This window comes from Hemitrygon akajei, chromosome 30, assembly GCF_048418815.1.
Source record: "Hemitrygon akajei chromosome 30, sHemAka1.3, whole genome shotgun sequence".
NCBI lineage: Eukaryota > Metazoa > Chordata > Chondrichthyes > Myliobatiformes > Dasyatidae > Hemitrygon > Hemitrygon akajei.
Genome location: NC_133153.1, coordinates 21,580,443 through 21,600,940, shown reverse-complemented (window position 1 = coordinate 21,600,940; position 20,498 = coordinate 21,580,443). Strand labels below are relative to the sequence as shown.

Here is a 20,498-nt window from a genome sequence, read left to right as displayed (position 1 = left end):
TGGTTCAGCTGGGTTTTGTTAGGTGATTGAATACTTTCAACACAAGACCTTCCATCATCTGGTTGACTTGTGCTTTAGCTGGATGTTTCAGTTGAACTGCTGGCTTTTTCTTATCGTGTATAATGAGCAAAGTATAGTGATCACTTGCTGGTCTGTTTTGTGCTGGTAAAGATGTGAAAGTATTCACCATTAATGGTGGTAAATATAGCCCAAAAACCCTGCATAACATAGTGTGTTCCTTCAATACAAAACTAGATTCTCATAGTGCATTTTAAAATCCTTAAGTTAAGCTTAGAGAAAAATTTGATCTCTGCTTCATTTTAACTGAATGGAATATTCACAAGAGCATTAACAGGGAACACCAGGCCGGATGTCCATTATTTCTTAGTGTGCTGCATATGGATATTGTAATTGTCATCAATTACATCATTTGAAGCAAAATAAGCTTGTTGTTTTTTTTTGTAAGGAAAGACAGAGATACCACATGATAATAGATTGACATGTCAAAGTATTAATCTTGGCTCTGCTCTCCCATACATGGCAGTGACCCATTTTCATCTACACTGCCTTCACCAGATTTCTCATTAACCTATTTCTATCAAAATGGATGCATGTAATCTCTCAATCACATCCTCGTAATAGATGTATGAAATTCGGGTTGGAACTCAAGCACCAGGCTGATTATATCATTCCTGGCAATGGAGAAGTTGCATAGCACCCCTTTGAAATATAGCAGGGAATAATAGCCAGGGCTAAACAGTAGAACTGTTTTTGATTTACAATATTCCCATGAGTACACTGTCACAATTTATGAAGCCATCAACGGTTTGAACTATGTCACAACTTTCTGTAGTGCAATCTATTGTACTTATTCACAGTATTTGTTGCATTTGATTTTTTTTTCATTTAAGCTATTTCTGGTCTTGTGCATTTTAGCCTTGAAATGGGGTGCCAAGGATGTGGGCTGAGTGTGAAGTTGGAAGATGAGTGTGAGAAGCTTTGAAAGATCTTTATTTTCCCTTTTGCTTATGTCATTATCACTCAGTACCCCATGGTAATACAAGCCGTGACACATTTTATTAATTTATTCAATTCTCAGCCACTGCTGATTTTGGACTGCATAATATGCTTAAACATTCTTTTACATCAAAATCTCAAAGCAAAGATTGTAACTTATAAAAATAATGAAGTAGTGCAAAAGCCTGGACCATCTGAGTGTTGCACACAAATTTGTATTTCAATGTGATAATTCATTGGGAAAATAAACTGGGTTGACATTTTTTCTATAAGCTGGCAGTTTTCCAAGTTAGGCTCATAGGCTGTTTTTTTTTGCAAGACAGCAGCTGGCTGAAGGCACTAGGATAATCTTCCAAGTTATAGATCATACTAAAGTCTCAAACTGATGAACCATATTCAGTGGGAATATTGTATAACACAGAATTAATGATCATTGTCGATGTCCTGAAAGCTTTCGTTTCATTGTTCTTAATTGTGCATTTTAATTTTCTAATACATGAGAAGGCTAACAAGATGGTGTTGATTTCCAGTCTAATATCATTCCAAGTATGATCGGCTGGGTAGAATGCTTCAATACTGTTGGGATTATGATGTACTTCGTTTTATGCAAAACCACTAATTTAGCTTCAGCTTGTGACATGATATGAAATAGGATACACTTGATGGAATCACTGTAGCGGATTTTCTGTCCACCTTGCTCATTCTGTTTCTTTGAAAACATTATTCAATTCTTCTTGCTGTACTGTGCTTTCCCAATGATCTGGTAAACGTGCACCTTTGAAAATACTTTTCCAGTTTCTTTGTGAATGGTGCTGTACTTCTGCCTTCACTATTTTCAAAAGGAATATTTCAAGATAGGAGTAGCAGGCTACCTGGAGAGAAAAAAAATGAACTCACACCTGGTTCATTTGTTAATTCCCTAAAATTTACCCTTACTTGAGGGCTGATTCTCCCATTTTGTTTCACTCTCAGCATCCTTTTAAAATTTGAATATCATCTGCTATAAGGTGAAAAATAGCTCAGAATTATCTCGTCTCATTTGTCTCCTGCTTGATATCATTTTAATAAATTTCCTGCACACCCTCTCTGGGGCCTTGTCATCCTTCATGATGCATTGTGCCAAGAATTAGACGAAGGCTGTTACTGAAGGATGACTAGTATCATAGTGGTTAAGCAGGATCTTGCATCTACGTTGTACACTCTTCAGTCACACTGTAATTAAGTACATATTTTAATGTAAACACCAAAATATTTACTGTCTGTTATTTGTTATAAATGATCAATTCATAAATGATATTATTACCTTACTGAAGCTGGGTTATGATGAGGACGTAGGTGGTGAATGTGGAGTGTATTACATTGTAATGTATTGTCATTGTATTCATAAATTGATATTTCTAGCTGTACTCCATTTGCTGTTTTTTTTTTAAGGCCCATCCAGTGTATTGCAGGCTGTGTCTATGGAACTGGTGGCCTAATACTTTCATGATTATTAGTAGTTTAAAATAGATACTTGGGCTTGATGATTTATTCAAATTAAGTTTTAGGATTTTTCGTTAATTGAAGTAGAACAGATTGGCCATTGGAAAACTAATTGTTTCCCTGTTTCTTGGATGCAGTGTGTGTGTGTGTGTGTATATATATATACTCAGTTGCTACTTTATTAGGTACACTTGTCCATCTGCTGGATAATGCAACTACCTAATCAGCCAATTGTGACAGCAACTCAATGCGTAAAAGCATGCAGATAAGGTCAAGAGGTTCAGACCAAGCATCAGATTGGGGAAGAAATGTGATCCAAGTGACTTTAACAGTGGAATGATTTGTTGGTGCCAGACGGGGTTGTTTGAATATCTCTGAAACTGCTGATCTGTGATTTTCGTGCAGAACGTTCTCTAGAGTTTGCGGAGAATGGCGCGAGAAACAAAAAAAAAAATCTGGTGAACTACGGTTCTGTGGGTAAAAATGCCTTGTTAATGAGAGAGGTCAGAGGTGATGACTACGCTGGTTCAGGGTGACAGTAACTCAAATAACCACATGTTACAACAGTGGTGTGTAGGACAGCATCTCTGACGCATAGGATATGGAACCTTGTAGTGGATGTGCAACGATAACAGGGCTCCAATCCTGTACCTAATAAAGTGTTCACTGAGTGTATGTGTGTGTATGTGTATATATTTTTAAGTTACTTATAGAATAATATAAAGCATGATCTATAAGTGATTTTAAAACTTCACCTTCAAGTAGCTAGTGTGCAAACAATGTGCTAGCGCTAGATCCTCTCATTGGCCACAGCAATTTGGCAGTAACAGTGCATGGAGAATGATTGTTTAACCATAAAATCTAGTACAAAGTTCAATTTTGTCCGTTTCAAATCTGCATTAGAAATAAGTAAACTTTCTTTCATGTGCATCGCATGCGATCAAATTCCTCCTTTGCCTGCAGTTCACAGAGTAAACAATATAACTGGTAATAACAAATGCAACAATAAATGTAACAGTTAAGGTGAAACAACCGAATGGCGCAAAGATTACAGTTCAATCTGAAGTGGAGCAAAAAGAATAGCTGTGAGGAAAGGTAACAAAAAGCAGAAAAAGTTTATGAGGTTGTTGCCAAGACATTAGGATCTGAGTTGTAGGGAAAATGTTAAATAGGTTAAGGCTTTATTCCCTGCAGCGTAGGAGAATGAGGGGAGATCTTTTAGAGCAGGAGTTCCCTACCTTTTCAATTCCATGGACCAATACCATTAAGCAAGGAGTCTCTGAACCTCAGGTTGGGAACCCATGTTTTAGAGATGTACAATATTATGAGTGGTGCAGATGGGGTAAATACATGCAAGCCTTTTTTCCCTAGAGAATAAGTGAGACTAGAACTAAAGATAATACATTTAGGGTGAAAGGTGAAATACTTGAGGGGAACTTCTTCACCCAGGCATTGGCGCAAGTGTGGAATGAGCTGCCAGTGGAAGTGGTGGATCAGGGCTCAATTTGCAACATTTAAGAGAAGTTTTAATAGATACATGGTTAGGAGCAGTATGGATGTGGGTAAATGGGGCTAGGTTGGAAAAACAGGTCAGTATAGAGTAGATGAACTGATGACCTGTTTCTATGACTCCATTGGAGAGTTAGGGTGAAGAGTTAGTGAATGTGGAAGCACCAGTGGGGAGGGGTTGTGAAAGACGTGATTGAATCAGGAGTCTGCTAGTAATGGGGAAGAAGCTATTTCGAGCTTCTGTATCTTTCCCCAGAAGGTAGAATAAAGGCAATGTATCCTTCATGATACAGCTAGCCTTCCTAGGGCAACGTGCTGTAAAGATGATCTGAATGGAAAGATTTGGTGAGCCTGTGATGGGCTGGGCTGGGTTTACCACCATCTGCAGATTCATTCAGTCGAGAGTTGATCAGTTGCCATACCAGGCTGAGATGCAGCCTGTCAGAATACTTTCTATTTCACTTCAAGAGGTGCATCTCAGATAACTGTATATGCTGATGTTCATTCCTGGTCATCACATCGGTGTGAAGGGACTGGATGAGGTAGCTTGTAGTATGGATGTCAAGGAACTTGAAGCCCTGACTGATCAGTATTTACTTGACTACTGTCGATAAAGTCTGGGAAACAGGACTTCCTCTGGTTCGAATGTTGCTGTGCTCTGGCCTGGTGTGTGCCTGTGTGACAGAGAGAGAAGATGGCCCATGTTCACTCCCGGCCAATGACAAGTTACCTGATCTGGGCCTGGATGGATGAAGCACTTGACTGCAGTTTCCTCTACTGTGGGCAGAGGAAAATAGGCAGCATTTAATTTTCTGAGATTTTTTTTGTTACTTATGAGCTGTGTGTGTCTTTGGCAAAGTCACTAGATATTAAAATTTTTTTGCCTACAAGCAAATTATTTGACAACTGAATGGCTTGCCCTTCCATTTCAGAGGCAGTTAATTGTCACTCACGTGTGTGTGTGTGTGTGTGTGTGTGTGTGTGTGTGTTTGTTTGTTGAGCCAGATGTTTTGTTTTTGAAAATAACACATTACTTTCATGCCATTTTCTTCTCCAAGGATTATTTCATTGATTGAACTTTAATTTTCAGGTCCAGTAGTGGAAACTAATTTTATTTCTATACACCATTACATCAGTGGATGCTAGCTACATTGCCAGTAGTCTACTCTCATAATCCTCTGGGTGGATGAATTTTGTTTGAGCATAAATGCCTATGTGTAAGTAGGTCTTTGTAACATGTGTTAACATGTTCAGGCTTCAGACTGCACCACTGTGAAGCATACTGGGATTTTTAAAGATGCATTGTAAATGTAAGCTGCTGGTGATCATGATGAGGTACCTGAGTACCTAAGAGTATTGCATTGTATCTTGCATAAGTGAGTTACTTCAGAAGTACAAGATGAAAGGAATGAAATATTAAATAAACGCAGAATATTTTATGAAAATAATTTGACCGATGCATCAGTGACATGAAAGTTTACTCCAGTTAATTTACAAATACCCATGATCTTGATGATGGTTCTGGCCTGTGAACCTTACCCTATTAACTTAGGATGCAATGAATTTACCAAATAGTTGAAGCGCCCCTTTTATATTAGTTTAAATTCAATTAATCACACACATCCTTCAGTGTGCTGAAAAAATAGTTTTCAAAACCATTAGATTTATTATTTTATAGTAAATTCAGATTAATGATAAAGAAGCCACAGCAGATTTATTCTTTGTTAGTTTAATAACTTTAACTCAGAAAATTTGGGAACTTAGCCATTTTAAGTGAGCTGCAAATTCTATAATCAGCAATCACATCCTCTACCAAGTACAGCTCTTATCAAAGTAAAAATGCAGCCTCAGAGAAAATGGTGGTTGGTATCTCTCCCATACTTTCACTAGGCTTTGTTAACAGATACAGCATTCCAGATGTACTCTTGTGTATAGAACAAGGCTCGTGCTATTGTGCCACTGAGTAATGATAAAAAAGAACAGAATTATTTCATGGCTTTGGGGCTGAAAGCCGAAGCTGAAATGAAGTGATAAGGTGACATGACTTGGATATCAGAAAAGCGTCATGGCATGTTATCTTTTAATGGAGTGCTATTGCTTCAAGCTCCCTTGTGATGACAGCAGCCCTCTAGAGTCCAATCGAGCAGCGGCTTCCAGAAATGGTAGCAGAAGCCTGTGCACAGAGCGTTTTTCCCAGTGGAGGCTGAATATTTGCTTTACTCATATCAATGCTGGGAACCGTCTGAGTTGGCAGCAGGAACAAGCTGGGCTCACACTTCATGACCTTCAGGGTACCAAATAACAGAACCATGTATGGCCATGGTATGCAGAGTATCCTGCTGATTGGCTGGGAGGGAAGATCAAGGCCTTGAACGGCTGACAGGTGTTAGAAATGACAGCACCTGTTTACCATGTGCTAATTTAGTGATCCCGTACACTAGTGGATGGTTAGGAAGGGTTGGCATATAAAAGGCACAACAGATGCCAAGTTCTTTCAAAATCTGCAAACTTTCTGCTTCAAGTTTAAAAAGATTTCAAAACTCTCAACTATAATTCTATCTGATCAAACAGTATATGATGATGACCACAATTGAATCAGCAGATGGCTTCTTAACTTATTGTATTGAAAAGTGTTTACTTTGCCTGCTCTGAACTTGACATATATGTTGGAAATTGGAGTCTTAGTGAATTAGCTGGACAGATAGTATGTAAAGCATGTTGGGTGATCTGCAATTTAAAAGAAAGATGGACATGGTATAAGGGGAAACAGAAGTTTCAACTTACAGCTAAAAAGTTACCTCTCCCTCCCGTCGTCTTCTATTCCCCACTCTGGCCTCTTGTCTCTTCTCACCTGCCTATCATCTGGTACCCCTCCTCCTTCCCAGTCTCCTGTGGTCCACACACCTTTTCTGTCTGATTCCTTTTTTTCCCAAGCCCTTTGTCTTTCCAACCCACCTGGCTTCACCTATCACCTCACAAAAATACAACTGCAGATGCTGTGGATCAAAGAATACGTACACAACGCTGGAAGAACTCAGCAGGTCAGGCAGCAACCGTGAGAAAAGAGTAGCCAACGTTTCAGGCCGAGACCCTTCATCAGGAATGGGGGGGTAAGAGAGGGCTGAAGCCCAGTAATAGAGATAGGGGAGGGGGAAGGGCTAGAGGCACCAGGTGGAGAACCAATCAGAGGAAGGATAAAGGGGGGAAGGGGATAAGCATGAAAGAACTGTAGAGATAAAGGAGCAGAAAGTTGGAAGGAGAGAGAGGCAGAGAGGGACCTAGGATAGGGGGAGGGGGGTGAAATTACCGGAAATTGGAGAATTCAATGTTCATACCACCAGGCTGGAGGCTACCCAGATGATAGATGAGGTGTTGCTCCTCTAACCTGAGTTTGGCCTCATCATAGCAGTAGAGGAGGCCGTGTATGGACATATCTAGATGGGAATGGGAGGCAGAGTTGAAGTGGGTGGCAACCGGGAGGTCCTGTCTATTGTGACGGACGGAGCGGAGGTGGTTGACGAAGCTGTCCCCCAATCTGCGTCAGGTCTCGCCGATGTAGAGGAGGCAGCACCGGATGCAATAGACAACTCCAGAAGACTCGCAGGTGAAGTGTTGCCTCACCTGGGAGGACTGTCTGGGGCCCGGAATGGTGGTAAGGGGGGAGGTGTGGGGACAGGTGTAGCATTTGCGCTTACAGGGTTAAGTGCCAGGTGTGAGTTCTGTGGGGAGGGATGTGTGGACCAGGTAGTCGCGGAGGGAACGATTCCTGCGAAAAGCTGAGAGGGGTAGGGAGGGAAAGGTGTGCTGGGTGGTGGGGTCCTGTTGAAGGTGGCCACCCGGTTGCCACCCACTTCAACTCTGTCTCCCATTCCCATCTAGATATGTCCATACATGGCCTCCTCTACTGCCATGATGAGGCCAAACTCAGGTTGGAGGAGCAACACCTCATCTACCGTCTGGGTAGCCTCCAGCCTGGTGGTATGAACATTGAATTCTCCAATTTCCAGTAATTTCACCCCCCTCCCCCTCCCCCTATCCTAGGTCCCTCTCTGCCTCTCTCCCCCTTCAACTTTCTGCTCCTTTATCTCTACAGTTCTTTCATGCTTATCCCCTCCCCCCTTTATCTTTCCTCTGATTGGTTCTCCACCTGGTGCATCTAGCCCTTCCCCCTCCCCTATCTCTATTACTGGGCTTCGGCCCTCTCTTCCCCCCCATTCCTGATGAAGGGTCTCGGCCTGAAACGTTGGCTACTCTTTTCTCACTGATGCTGCCTGACCTGCTGAGTTCTTCCAGCGTCATGTACGTATTCTTTCACCTATCACCTTCCAGCTATCCTCCTAACTGTCCCCCCTCCTTTTTATTCTGGAGTCTTTCCCCTTCCTGTTCATTCCTAAAGAAGGTTCTCATCCCAAAGAGTCAACTGTTAATTTATTTCCATAGATACTGCCTGATCTGCTGAGTTCCACCAACATTTTGTGTGTGTTACTTTGGATATCCAGCATCTGCAGACTTTCTTGTTTTTATAAAATGTAAAATGTAATATAAAATGTATGGATGATTATCTCCTTGAATCATAGAGTGAGATTTTACTGAAATCATTCCTTGCAACACTTGCTTTGCCATTGCAAAGAGGAATAATACAATGTTGGTTGACTTTTTGCTGGTTGGCCATTGAGATGCCATGTAAAAGACTACCATGGAGTTGAGAGTGAACGTTGGGGCCAGAGGTCATTGTAGGGGTCGACGTTAGTCATCTGCCTGCCCACCCCATCCCTTCCATGATCTTCTACAGTACATTCATTGCCTACTATTTTCATGAGAGGTACCACTCAACTGCAAGTCATCAGCTTGGCAAAGGTTGCAGTGTTGGAAATCTAAAGTAAAACCATAAATGCTGGAAATGCTCCACAGGCTAGTCAACACTTGTGGGACACTTTAACTGCTGTCACTACAAATTTATTGTTGGATATAGTCATTTTAGAATGAAAAGTCTCGGTGAAAAGTCTCAGTTTTAGAGCACACATTTAATTTAATAATTGCCATTAATCATGGGAATGACTTTTTTGTGCAGAATGATGTAATTAGATGGGCATATCAGATGCCAAGGAGAGGTCAACCATGCCAGCATGGATTGTAGCTGGTCTAGTTTACTGCAGGGCTGGATTCACTTTGGAAATGTATATCAAGTGCCTCCGATTTGTCAAATGTAGAGAGAGGAGCTGGGGGTGATAAGATCATAAGACATAGGAGCAGAATAAGCCATTTGGCCCATTTGAGTTAGTTCCGTTACTCAATCATGCTTCATTTATTAAACCTCTTAACCCCATTCTCCTGCTTTCTCCCCATAATCCGTGAGCCCTTACAAATCAAGAACTGATTAATGTTCCCAGAACCGGTCTCACTTTAAGGACTCTTTATCTTGTTATTGCTATTTATTTATGTTTGCATTTGCACTGTTTGTTCATTGAAACAGTTTACAGTTACTGTCTCATAGATTTACTAAGTATGCCTGCAGGTAAAAGAATCTCGGGGTTGTATGCACATACTCTGATAATAAATTTTACTTTGAACTTTGAAATGTACCCAATGACTTGACTTCCACAGCAGTCCATGCAAACGAATCCCACAGATTCACCACCATCCGGCCAAGGGAATTTCCCCTCATCTCTGTTCTAAGGGATGTCCTTGTATTCAAAGGCTGTGCCTATGGTCCAGACTCCCCCACTATTGGAAACATCTTCTCCACCTCCTCTCTATCTAGGCCTTTCAATATCTAACAGGTTTCCTCTCGATATAGAGAAAGTTGCAGGGGGCCTCCCACAATTTCTTGTCTGCTTTAAATTGAGGATAGAAAGTCACAAAGAGTATGCCCGAGGTTCTCCAATCAGAACAGTGAGCTTCCCACCAGGACTGTATATCCATTATATTGCTCCCTATATTTAAATACCAGTCAATGGTAAGCTTTCTTTTTAACCACCTAAAGACCCCTTCCTCTTTTTTTTCTACCTGCCATCCTCTATCTGCAATGCTGAATTTGACATAAAGGCTGTGTCAGTACTACATTGGTTGATCTCATTTGTAGTACTATGGAAATGCCCTGAACAAGTTTCCCATTCCTAGATTTATGAACAAGATGCTGGCCATAATTTCTAATATCTAATACACATTATTCATTTGCTGGTATGGGTGCTGTCTGGACATGAGATGATAGCTGTTTCCTTGAATCTCTGCAGACTGTATAGTGTAGAAGCCTTGGTGGTGCTACAGTAAAGGGAGTTACTGGATTTTGACCCAGTAATAATAGAGGTAGATGTTCCAAATTTGAATGTTGTGCATCTTGAAAGGGAACTAACAAGTGGTGCTATTCCCACAAGTTAGCGGTTATTTTCAGTTTATTCATAGGGTTCCTGTCTTTGGGAAGTGTTGTCGAAGAAGTCTTAGTAAATCATCTCCTGATGCCTAGTTGAAGGAGAGAAAAGATGTTTTACCATACAAATGAACAACTTTAATATGTGTGATGTAGAGTTTCTTGGATATCTTTGGAGTCATCGTTAAATATTGACCAACTTGAATCAAATGAAGATGAGATTTATCCGTGTTGTAATGGTGTCAGTGATCATCAGAAAAAAAAAATGCCAGCAGTGCTTTCTGTGCAGACTCACATGTGTGAAATGACTGCTTCAATGTGATATATTTTTCCCCCTGTGAGGAATCGCACATTAGTATGATTCACCTCCTGCAAAAGAGTGAAAAATGATCAGAGAGGCAATGGAAAACTGAAGAAAAAGTAAACAGATTTAATCTGATTAAACCAATAAGAGGTGATGAAAATGTGTGAATAGATACAGAATTGAGCTGGTGGAAAATGGTAATAAAGCAGAAGGGGATTTGTTTAGATTCAGTTTTGTGACAGATTTATAACATTGGAAGACTGACAGGCTGCGTTGGTTTCTGCTCCACTATCTTACTTCAGATAAATAGAAAAACAGGGAAGATGAAGAAGAACAGATACTGACCTCCTAGTTCCATTTTTGTTCTTTGATGTCTGGACATTGAGGAACAGGGCCTGACTGTCCTTACCATGGTGGGTTCAGGAAAATAACAACCATATTGCTGAGCAGAATAGAGGTTCGGGAGGGGAGGAAGAGAGGAGTGGACATGGGTGAGTGGGGGAGCGAAGGGAGCATTGGCCAATGGGTTTCTTTGGCAGGAATGTCTACTTATTGAAGTAAATTTATTATAATTTTTCTGCACCTTCTCCCATCCCATTTTCAATGTTTCTTGCTTTGCTTAGCATCACTTACATTTTCACAGTGACTATCTTCTATGAAAACTCTGCTAGAAATGTGCTCTATATAGATATCATCTTGCAGCCAGGGCAGTGAGTCAACCTGGCAGCAGTGTCTGGGGAGTACCGTAATTGTAAGTTGTTCCTTTTGAGAGGAGGTGGAATATCTTGACCACTATCTGAAACTTGCGGAACCTGGCATCAATTTGCTGAGCTGTTGATATACAGCACTGTGCAAAAGTCCTGGGCACCCTAGGTTTTTTTTAAAGGTTTCAGATGATAAGGTCTCCTCAGAGCCCTGATCTCAACATTATTGAGGCTGTCTGGGATACCTGGAGAGACAAAAGCAAGCGAGACAGCCAAAGTCTGCAGAACTGTGGCAAGTTCTCCAAAATGCTTGGAACAGCCTACCAACTGATTTAATATATAAAACTGCACAACAGTGTATTTAAGAGAATTGATGCAGTTTTAAAGGCAAAGTATGGCCACACCAACTATTGAATTGATTTAGCATTTTACTGTTCGCTTCTCTTTTTCTGCACAGTACTGTAGACCAAGCAGGAGTTCACTCAGGATGCTATGTGAAACCTTAAAATTTGTACCTAACAGAATAGAAGCCAAACTTTATATAGTGATTGGAATATTTCAATATTGCATCAATTGTTCAAGAAATTGTACACCCTGCAATTCATGTTTATGAGCATAAAGTCACTTGATAATTAAAATCAACCTTTAATTTTCAAAGGAAATCTGAAAATCCTGGAAAGATGGAGGCCCTTCTAAATATACAGTTGAGAGTTGTACATGGGCCAGGCCAAGACGGAATGATAAATTGCCCTCTGCAAAGTACACAAGTGAACCAAGGCACCTTTTTACAACCATCTGAAAATTTCATGCATACCATTAAGGATCTAGCTTTAATTAAATTAGATTTCTCATCTACCAGGACTGAATTTGGCTGTGTCTTCAATTCAAAAGTCCATGTCTACAAATGCCAATTCTGAAACTTAACTGCAACGCGAACATACCCAGTTGAGAAATTGGGTAGATCATTCCAAGTTTGCTTAATTGACTGAATGGAGGGAGGGGTGGTAGTGATGTGGTAGAATACTCTTGCTTATCCTGGTCAAAGTTATACTGAAAATGCATCATGCTGCAGCATCTTCTAAATCCCAGGCTTCCTGAACTGAAAGAATCCCAGTTCTTTGTTGTTAAATAAAATTCAAGTTAACATCATTGACCTATTTCTTCACAGTTGTTAACTCGGCTTGGATAAACCAGAAATTGGGATGTTTGTGATAAGCTTCTGTGATCAGACTTCATAGTTTTAACTGTTTAACTGGCCTGCTAGCCTTTACTTGCATGTCCTATTAGAGGGTGAAGGAGAGTCTGATTTTTAAAAAACATGCTCTGCCTTTGTGTTAGTACAATTTCAGTGAAAATATTATTGTCTTCTGACATTAAACTTTGTTTAAATTCTGCAAGATATGATGTTTTCAAAACCTCTAGTTATGTATGACAGCTCCATGAACACATTAAGGGCAATCAGTCTAATGCTGCCTCATTTTTCTTAAACCTTGGAAATAAAAAAAGGTCCGTAGTAAACTGAGGCATAAATTGTTCAAGTCAGTACACAGGAAGTTAGATGAAAAGGAGGTCATATATATCTTTAAACCCACAAATAACCCACAGTCCATTTGTTGATAAAATTAAAAAAAAAACTGATATTATCTTTTTCTTAGTTGTAACACATCTTACCAGTAACAGTTGTAAGAAACTGAAAGTCCAAGCTGAGGAGATGACCACTCAGTATTTTGATTGCTCTAATCTGCAATGGAACCCTGTTTGGAACAACAGGGTAGATATTTTTCAGCACTATGCAGTTTAGAAGATCAGTATAAAATGAGTCATGAAAATGCAAAGAAACATTGCTTTTCCTATTTGTTTTAGTGTTAATTATGCTTCCTCTAAGGGTGAGTTCACACTCTGCAAATTTATTGTCTGTACAAAGCTTCTCACCAGCGCTAATCTTGGAGTGTAAATTGGGTGCCGTGGTCCAAGATGAGTCTTAAGCAAAACAGATGAGCAATCTCTTCTTGGGAGTCGTACTGAGCTTCCTCCTGGTGTCTGATCAGCTCCTGATGCAAGAATCCAGAGCATTTACACACTGACTACACTGTTGGTTTGGAGTCAAAGCACTTTGCACTAACTCTGCAATTTGGTTGTGACTGCAAGCTTCTTATTGTAGAGTTAATTATGTCGAGTATGACTTCATATAAAAAAAAAATTCAAACTGCGTAGTTGCTTATCAAATATGCTTTATAAGATGCCTCTGACCGGAAGTGATAAAAATTGTTGGTCGGGGAGTGGGGTACGGAGGGGTGGGTTAATGGATAGATGTTTTATTCAGCATTACTGCTTAGGGAAAGTAACCGATTTTCGGGTCTGGTGGTCCTGGCGTGGATGCTACATAGCCTCCTCCCTGATAGGATTGGGACAAAGAGTTCATGAGCAGGGTGAGTGTGATCCTTCATTATGTTTTTCAGCACCTTTCTGTATATATTTCCTTGGTGACAGGTAGGCTGGTGCTGGTGATGCATTGGGTAGTTTTAACTGCCTATTGTTGAGCCTGCCTGCCCGCCATGATGTAGTTTCTGTAATCAGCGGTAACGTAGCATGTTTGGATGTCCTCTACGGTGTATCTGGAGAAGGACATAACTGTAGATGTGCATAATACAGCTCTCTTTGGCCTCAACGTTGGTGAGATTATGTACAATATGTATTGGGACCTTGAGAGGTTGTGTGAGATGTGAGAAACTGCTTGTAGTTTCCACTGCTGGGTTGCCGATGTTTAAAAAAAAGGGTGTGAGTGGTGCGATTTCTTCTGAAGCTGATAACCATCTTCATTTTGTTGACATTAAGAAAGAGGTCATTTGCCTGGTGCCAGGCCTGAAGCTTTTCCACCTCCTCTTTGCATGTCGTCTCATTGTTGTTGGTGATGAGCCCCACCACTGTTGTGTTATCAGCGAACTTGACAATATGGTTTGTCGGGTGCAGTTGTGTGAGCTATACACAGAGCCCTAGGTTCACCCTTGTTGAGGATGATGGGGGGGGGGGGGCGCTGTGTGTCCTGACTCTTTGCGGTTTTACGTCTTTGAAATTTAAGAAACAATGAGACGTCTTTGTGAATACCATGCTATCATTCATAACTTGTCTTTTGAGTGGCTTTCAGACAATAAGTGCAATGGACTAACTTAAACCTGTCTTCCAATAACTTATGGCAGTACAAGAGTAATAATTCTGTGGTATTATATAAAAATACTTTAGAAAACTGTGTACCTTTTAATTTTATTGCTATTTGAGGCAAAATTATTTAAAAAAACACAGAATTTGCTATTCTAAGAAGTTGCTTTCTTACATACATTTCAATGAACGATATGAAAGAACTATATATTGAGTCCTTCCAGAGTATTCAGAGTTTGCCTGTTCTACTCCAAAGCTTGTTACTTAAGAGAAGGTAACCTAGTCTGCTGATGAATCTTTCTTTATGCCATTCTGCTTATCTTAGAGGGAAGATGCTTGGTTCTAACCTCTAGTGATTCCCCTCGGGGACCTTTGTGGCAAAGAGCCAAGAGATGGCTGATTTTATGCTTCCAGCCAGTTGCTTTAAGCATGTTGGCAGAATATTAAGTCGTAATAACTTGGCATTGGAAGCTTTGTTGATATGTACAGGGTCAAACACTGGCCTGACCACCATTTTATAAATATTGACCCATGAATGCCAGTTGCTGTCTCAGACAAGTATCTATAGCAAAATCTTGATTGCAGATCTGCCAAAATGTTGATTGAGGAGACTGCTGCTGGGGAATAAATTAGGAGACCTTTACTTTTGGCAGTCATGCAGTCCATTTCAGTGTTGCTCAGCCATTTCCACGGCCAGATTAATCATGACAGTCTTTGTCTGAATTAACAATAATGCATACTCTGGCCCTCAGTGTTTACTTTTACCCCCTTCACTCTGTCCTCTTCTCTGCCTGTTCAGTCACAATGGCTGGGATGTAGGGCATGAGGGAGTGAGACAGGTAAGGCATTTAGATCTTGAGGACGTCTGGAAGTACGCCAGAGGATATCAGAATGTAAATGGGGATGGATATTACTTTACTGAGGTTCAGAAGAGAACTGCTGGCTTTCAGCTATTCCAACAAAAATGAATCCCAACTGGAGTGAATCCACTAAGTTGCACTTGCTCTGTCACAGGTGGTGCTGCATTCATCCCTCCTTCCCATTCCACGTGGAGACCAGGTTTCCAAACATTATGCTGGGGTATCATTACCCAGTATCGTCTGGTAGCTCTTCCTGGGTGGGATGTACACCAGCAGTCATTTCATTCAGGATTTTCAGCTTGCAAAATAGGAGGAATGGGGAAGATTGCTTTTAATTATTTCATTTTAGTTATCGCTTTTGAAATATTCATGTTATTAATTGTTTTTAAATAAGTTACTTGAAAATAAATTAAGCCTTTGACAAAAGCCAAAGTTTCACCCCAAACTTAGCCAGTCAGGGGTATGGCAGAAATGGGACCACACTGGTTTGCATCTTGATCCCTTGCCTATTGTCTCCAGGGTAAGTTGGGTCAGTATGATCGTCTTTCCTTTGGTCTGGATGAGGGGCCCTCGCCTCGAATGGGTGAGTCCAGCCATTGGTATGGATCCATCATGATCCAACCTAACATGGGAAATTCCAGCTCCCATATTGTTGGGGAAAAGATCAAGTCACAAAGTGCTCATCAAGAGAGAAGTGGAGTGGATTTTCCATTTGGCACATCAGATGAATTTGAAAAATACACTGCAGGCTTTGCAAACGCTCGAGTGATGCGCAAGTTACTTTTCCATTTCCTGCTTAATACATAGTCGCATCAAATTCTTATTTGGAATTTGTCAGTCTCAGCAAGAACACTGATCCGGCAGTGTGGTGCTTCCTTAAAGAGGTACGACAATATTTATAGTGAAATAAATTGTTAAGCATCTTTAATATTAATATTGTGGTAGGCTGTAGACCTCATTAACAGATTATTAATTTATATCAAAATGTATAAAAATGAGCATGTTGTGTGTATTATGGACAATAAAGAAACTAACCTGAAAACTAGGGTAAAGTTTTATGGATAACATAATTTAACTAGCAGCTGTGAGAATAAGCATGGAATTGTTCAATTTGTTACAGCGTCTGGACTTTTACCCCAAGGTTCTCCCACTACTTTAGAGCAGGGGTTCCCAACCTGGGGTCCACGGACCCCTAACTTAATGGTATTGGTCCACGGCAAAAAAAAAGGTTGGGAACCCCTGCTTCAGGGCGTTTATGGGCATATACACATGTAAACATTCTCTTTTTTCCGGCCCTGGGGAGGCCGGAGAGGATTGGAAGTTCCCAGCAGCCATTAGACCTTAGCTTGTGTAGTTTGGTTATGATTTGCATTCCTAAATTTAATGTAACATTGGTACAGAAGGCTTCTTGTGGTTTGTTGTAGGCAGTAACATCAGTTGCCTGTGATGTAATACATTTACTATTTAGTTCCATTGATCATGATATACCTGATTTAACTGATGGATGATCAATGAAGTTGTTTTCTTTGGTACCTGCTGTGCATTCTGTCCTCAAACTGTTAACTCCATTCCTAACCCTGGCAACCATCTGAAACTCTCTGACTATATACAATCTCATTTGACTCCAAAATAAGCTTCCATCCACAAATCCTTGCCAGCAGTAAGGACACTTTATTTTTCTAAAATTAGCCCAGCTAGTCTGTTGTTGAAACCTTTATCCCTTCCTTTCCTATTTCCGGATTTGATGATTCCAAAGCATGCTGTATAGCCTTTCACATTCTCTACTCCATACATTTGAGGTAATTGAAAACTCCTGCCAGTGTCTGATTTAGTTCATGCTGTACAATATGTCGATGATTTGGATGACAGAATTAATGACTTTGTGGTCAAGTTTGTGGACAATATGAAGATAGGTGGAGGGGCAGGTAGTGTTCATAAAGCAGGAGTCTGCTGAATGACTGAGACAGATTAGGAGAATGGGCAAAGAAGTGACAGATGGAATATAGTATAGGGAAGTGTATGGGCATGCACTTTGATAGAAAGGATAAACTATTTTCTAAATGGGGAGAAAATTCAAAATCAGAGGTGCAAAGGGACTTCAGAGTCCTTGCGCAGGATTCCCTAAAGAATAACATGCAGGTTGTGTCACTGGTAAGGAAGGAATATGCAATGTTAGCATTCAATTCGAGAGGCCTAGAATATAAAAGCAAGGATGTAATGCTGAGGTTTTTTAAGACATTGCTCAGACCACACTTGGAGCATTGTGAGCAGTTTTGGGCCTCTTCTCTAAGAAGAGATGAGTTAGCATTGGCGAGGTCCAGGGGAGGTTCATGAGAATGATTCCAGGAATGAAAGAGGAGCATTTGATGGCTCTGGGCTTGTACTCACTGGAGCTTAAAAGAATGAAGGGGGATCTTAAACCTATTCAATATTGAAAGGCATTGATAGAGTAGATGTGGAGAGGATTTTTCCTATAGTTGTTCAGTCTAGGACTAGATTGTGCACCATTAGAATAGATGGGCATACATTTAGAACAGAGATGAGCAGACGTTTCAATAGTAAAAAAGTGGTGAATCTGTGGAATTCATTGCCACAGACAGCTGTAGAGGCAAGTCATTGAGTATATTTAAAGCAGAGTTTGATAGGTTTTTGATTAGTCAGGGTGTCAAAGGTTACAGGGAGAAGGCAAGAGAATGGGGTTGAGAAGAATTATAAATCAGCCATGATAGAATGGCCTAATTCTGTTTCTATGTTTTATGGTCTCATTCATCTGTCTTTTTTTTGAGTTACATTAGCTCAAACTTTAAAGTTCTCAGTTTTTTTCCCAAGTCTCTTTGTTGCCTTCTCCCCATTACATCATTTTCTCTAGCCCTATAATTCTCTGAGAAATTATTTCCTCAATTTGGCTCTTCTGAGCATTTTGATTTTAATTGCTGCATCACTGGAGCTGTTCCTTCAGCAGTTAAGATCCTAATATTTGAATCTTTTCCTGAATCTCCTCGTATCTGTTCTTTTTCCTCACTGAGTTCCTCCTCAAAATCTACCCTCAGGACCAACTAAGCTTTTGCATGCCAGCCCTGATATTTATTTCAGTTGTTTGATGTCAATTACTGTTTGATAGCATTCTGGTGAAGAGCTCAGGAAGGGATACATTCCAAATAAATGCAATTAGTTAAAGCTGCTTATATATCTCTACCTCTGAAGACAAACCTGTGCAATTAAAAAATTAAAGCTGCTTATATGGTAAGATTATTAACACTAGAAAGTCTATAGATGCTGGAAATACTGAGTTCCTCCAGCATTTTGTGTGTCTTGCTCTGATAAGATTATTTTCCTTTAACTCATAAGCACCTAATACTCTACCTCTATGCATCATTACATTTTTGATGCAAGTAATTGGCTTGTAACCATATGTAATAGCCTGCATCATTTGTGTAAGGTGTGTTGCTGTTGTCATGCTTATTTAGTTTAAAGAAAACGACTTCTAGGTTTCATTGCAGATTTGTGAAGATGTTCACTGGCCATGCAGCCATTTTGTCATCTTGTTCTGCTCCCTTGTACAGATTCCTCCGCACAGCTGGCAAATCCAACACATGAGCAGAAGGTCCAAAGGTTGCACCTTCCTCACACCATTTAAAGCTTAGTTACATTCAAACTAGTTTACAGTTTGATTTTAGTGAGATGCCTTTCTGCAAGGGTGCACATTGATCCTTATAGGGTTTCACACAGGAGAATCACCCCTAAAATAAACAGTAGGCCATAGTTTCTTGATGTCTCTCCCTCTTGCCACTCTCCCCTTTCATGCACCCCCAGGTCTGTCTCTCTTGCCCCCCACCCTGGTCTGTGTCTCTTGGATACCCCCCCTGCCATCCCGGTCTGTCTCTCTCGCTCCCCCCCCCCCCACGCTGGCCTGTGTCTCTCTTGCTCCCCCCCCCCCCCCCATACTGGTCTGTGTCTCTCGACCTCCCCCCACCTGTTCTGAGTCTCTTTTGCCTCCCCTGGGGGTGTGTGTATCTCTCTCTCTCTCTCCTCCTCCTCCCCCCTCTCTCTCTGTTCCTCCCCCCCACTCTCTCTCCTCCTCCCCCCACTCTCTCTCCTCCTCCCCCCACTCTCTCTCCTCCTCCCCCTCACTCTCTCTCCTCCTCCCCCTCACTCTCTCTCCTCCTCCCCTCACTCTCTCTCTCCTCCTCCCCTCACTCTCTCTCTCCTCCTCCCCTCACTCTCTCTCTCCCCCTCCTCACATCTCACCTTCCCTTCTCCCCCCCCCCCCCCAAGAGCATGTTCTCATTTGGCTGCTAATTCTGCTCTCCATGCCTTCCACTCATTCTCAAAGACATGCTACGTTCTAACAGGAGTGCCCAATAAGATACCTCAAATTTGGGAATTAGTGATTATGCAGGTTCTGAAGACAGGAAAACTAATCTATAGCACCTGTTCTAGCAATCCCTGTAGGCTTTATAAACTTGCATGAACTATAATGAAATCGCCATCTGTGAAACCATAGCACGAACCAGAAGAAATCAACTAGCAACTAATATGAAAGGGGTTGAGAATCCACTGAAGTAACGGTGCTGGGGTCTCCTTCCTGATACCTGATACCTGCCTAGTTGATTGAGAGTGTTAGCTAGAGTGCCAGAATGGCAGTGTCGGTATGACATCTGTCTTGTAGAGAGAATGATGTGCTTGCCTTTCATATTTCTGATGTATGTGTGCTCACATTGAGTCTAGGGTTTTCTCTGATAGAAGTGTGTGCGTCCACAGTATGTGCCAATATGGAGTCATGCTGTTTTGAGTGACGCCCAAAATGTAGAAGCTATCAAGCCTGATTTTTGCACCCCAGTAAGCTTTGTGGTGGTGGTGGTGGGAGAGGGCATCATTACTTATTAAACTATCAGTGAACAGTTATTATCACAGCAGGTTTGTAGTTTTGTGTGAATTTTCCAATTGTATTTCAGACCTTAAGAAAGAAAGGACATAATGACTGTGATAGCCCAGACCCAGATGATTCTTTTGAGCACAGTCCGCTCATGGAGGACAAATACAGAAAGCTTAATGAAGATAATGATGTAATGTTCAAGCGATATGGTGTAAGTACCTTC

The 20,498-nt window shown here is 40.9% G+C and overlaps 1 protein-coding gene across 16 annotated transcripts in view; it reads left to right on the top strand.

Moving 5' to 3' along the window:
* Window positions 1–20,498, top strand: part of mef2aa (myocyte enhancer factor 2aa) — a 194,294-nt gene that overhangs the window by 130,884 nt on the left and 42,912 nt on the right. For 3 of the 16 annotated variants that reach the window (XM_073033083.1, XM_073033080.1, XM_073033078.1), the window contains exon 4: window positions 20,355–20,486. The exons of 11 other annotated variants lie outside the window; for them this stretch is intronic. In XM_073033083.1, the coding sequence (XP_072889184.1) occupies window positions 20,355–20,486 (132 nt within the window). Of the gene's footprint in view, window positions 1–13,714; window positions 13,813–20,354; window positions 20,487–20,498 lie in introns of those variants that run through there. 2 more of the 16 variants (XM_073033082.1, XM_073033081.1) reach the window with 2 other exon arrangements.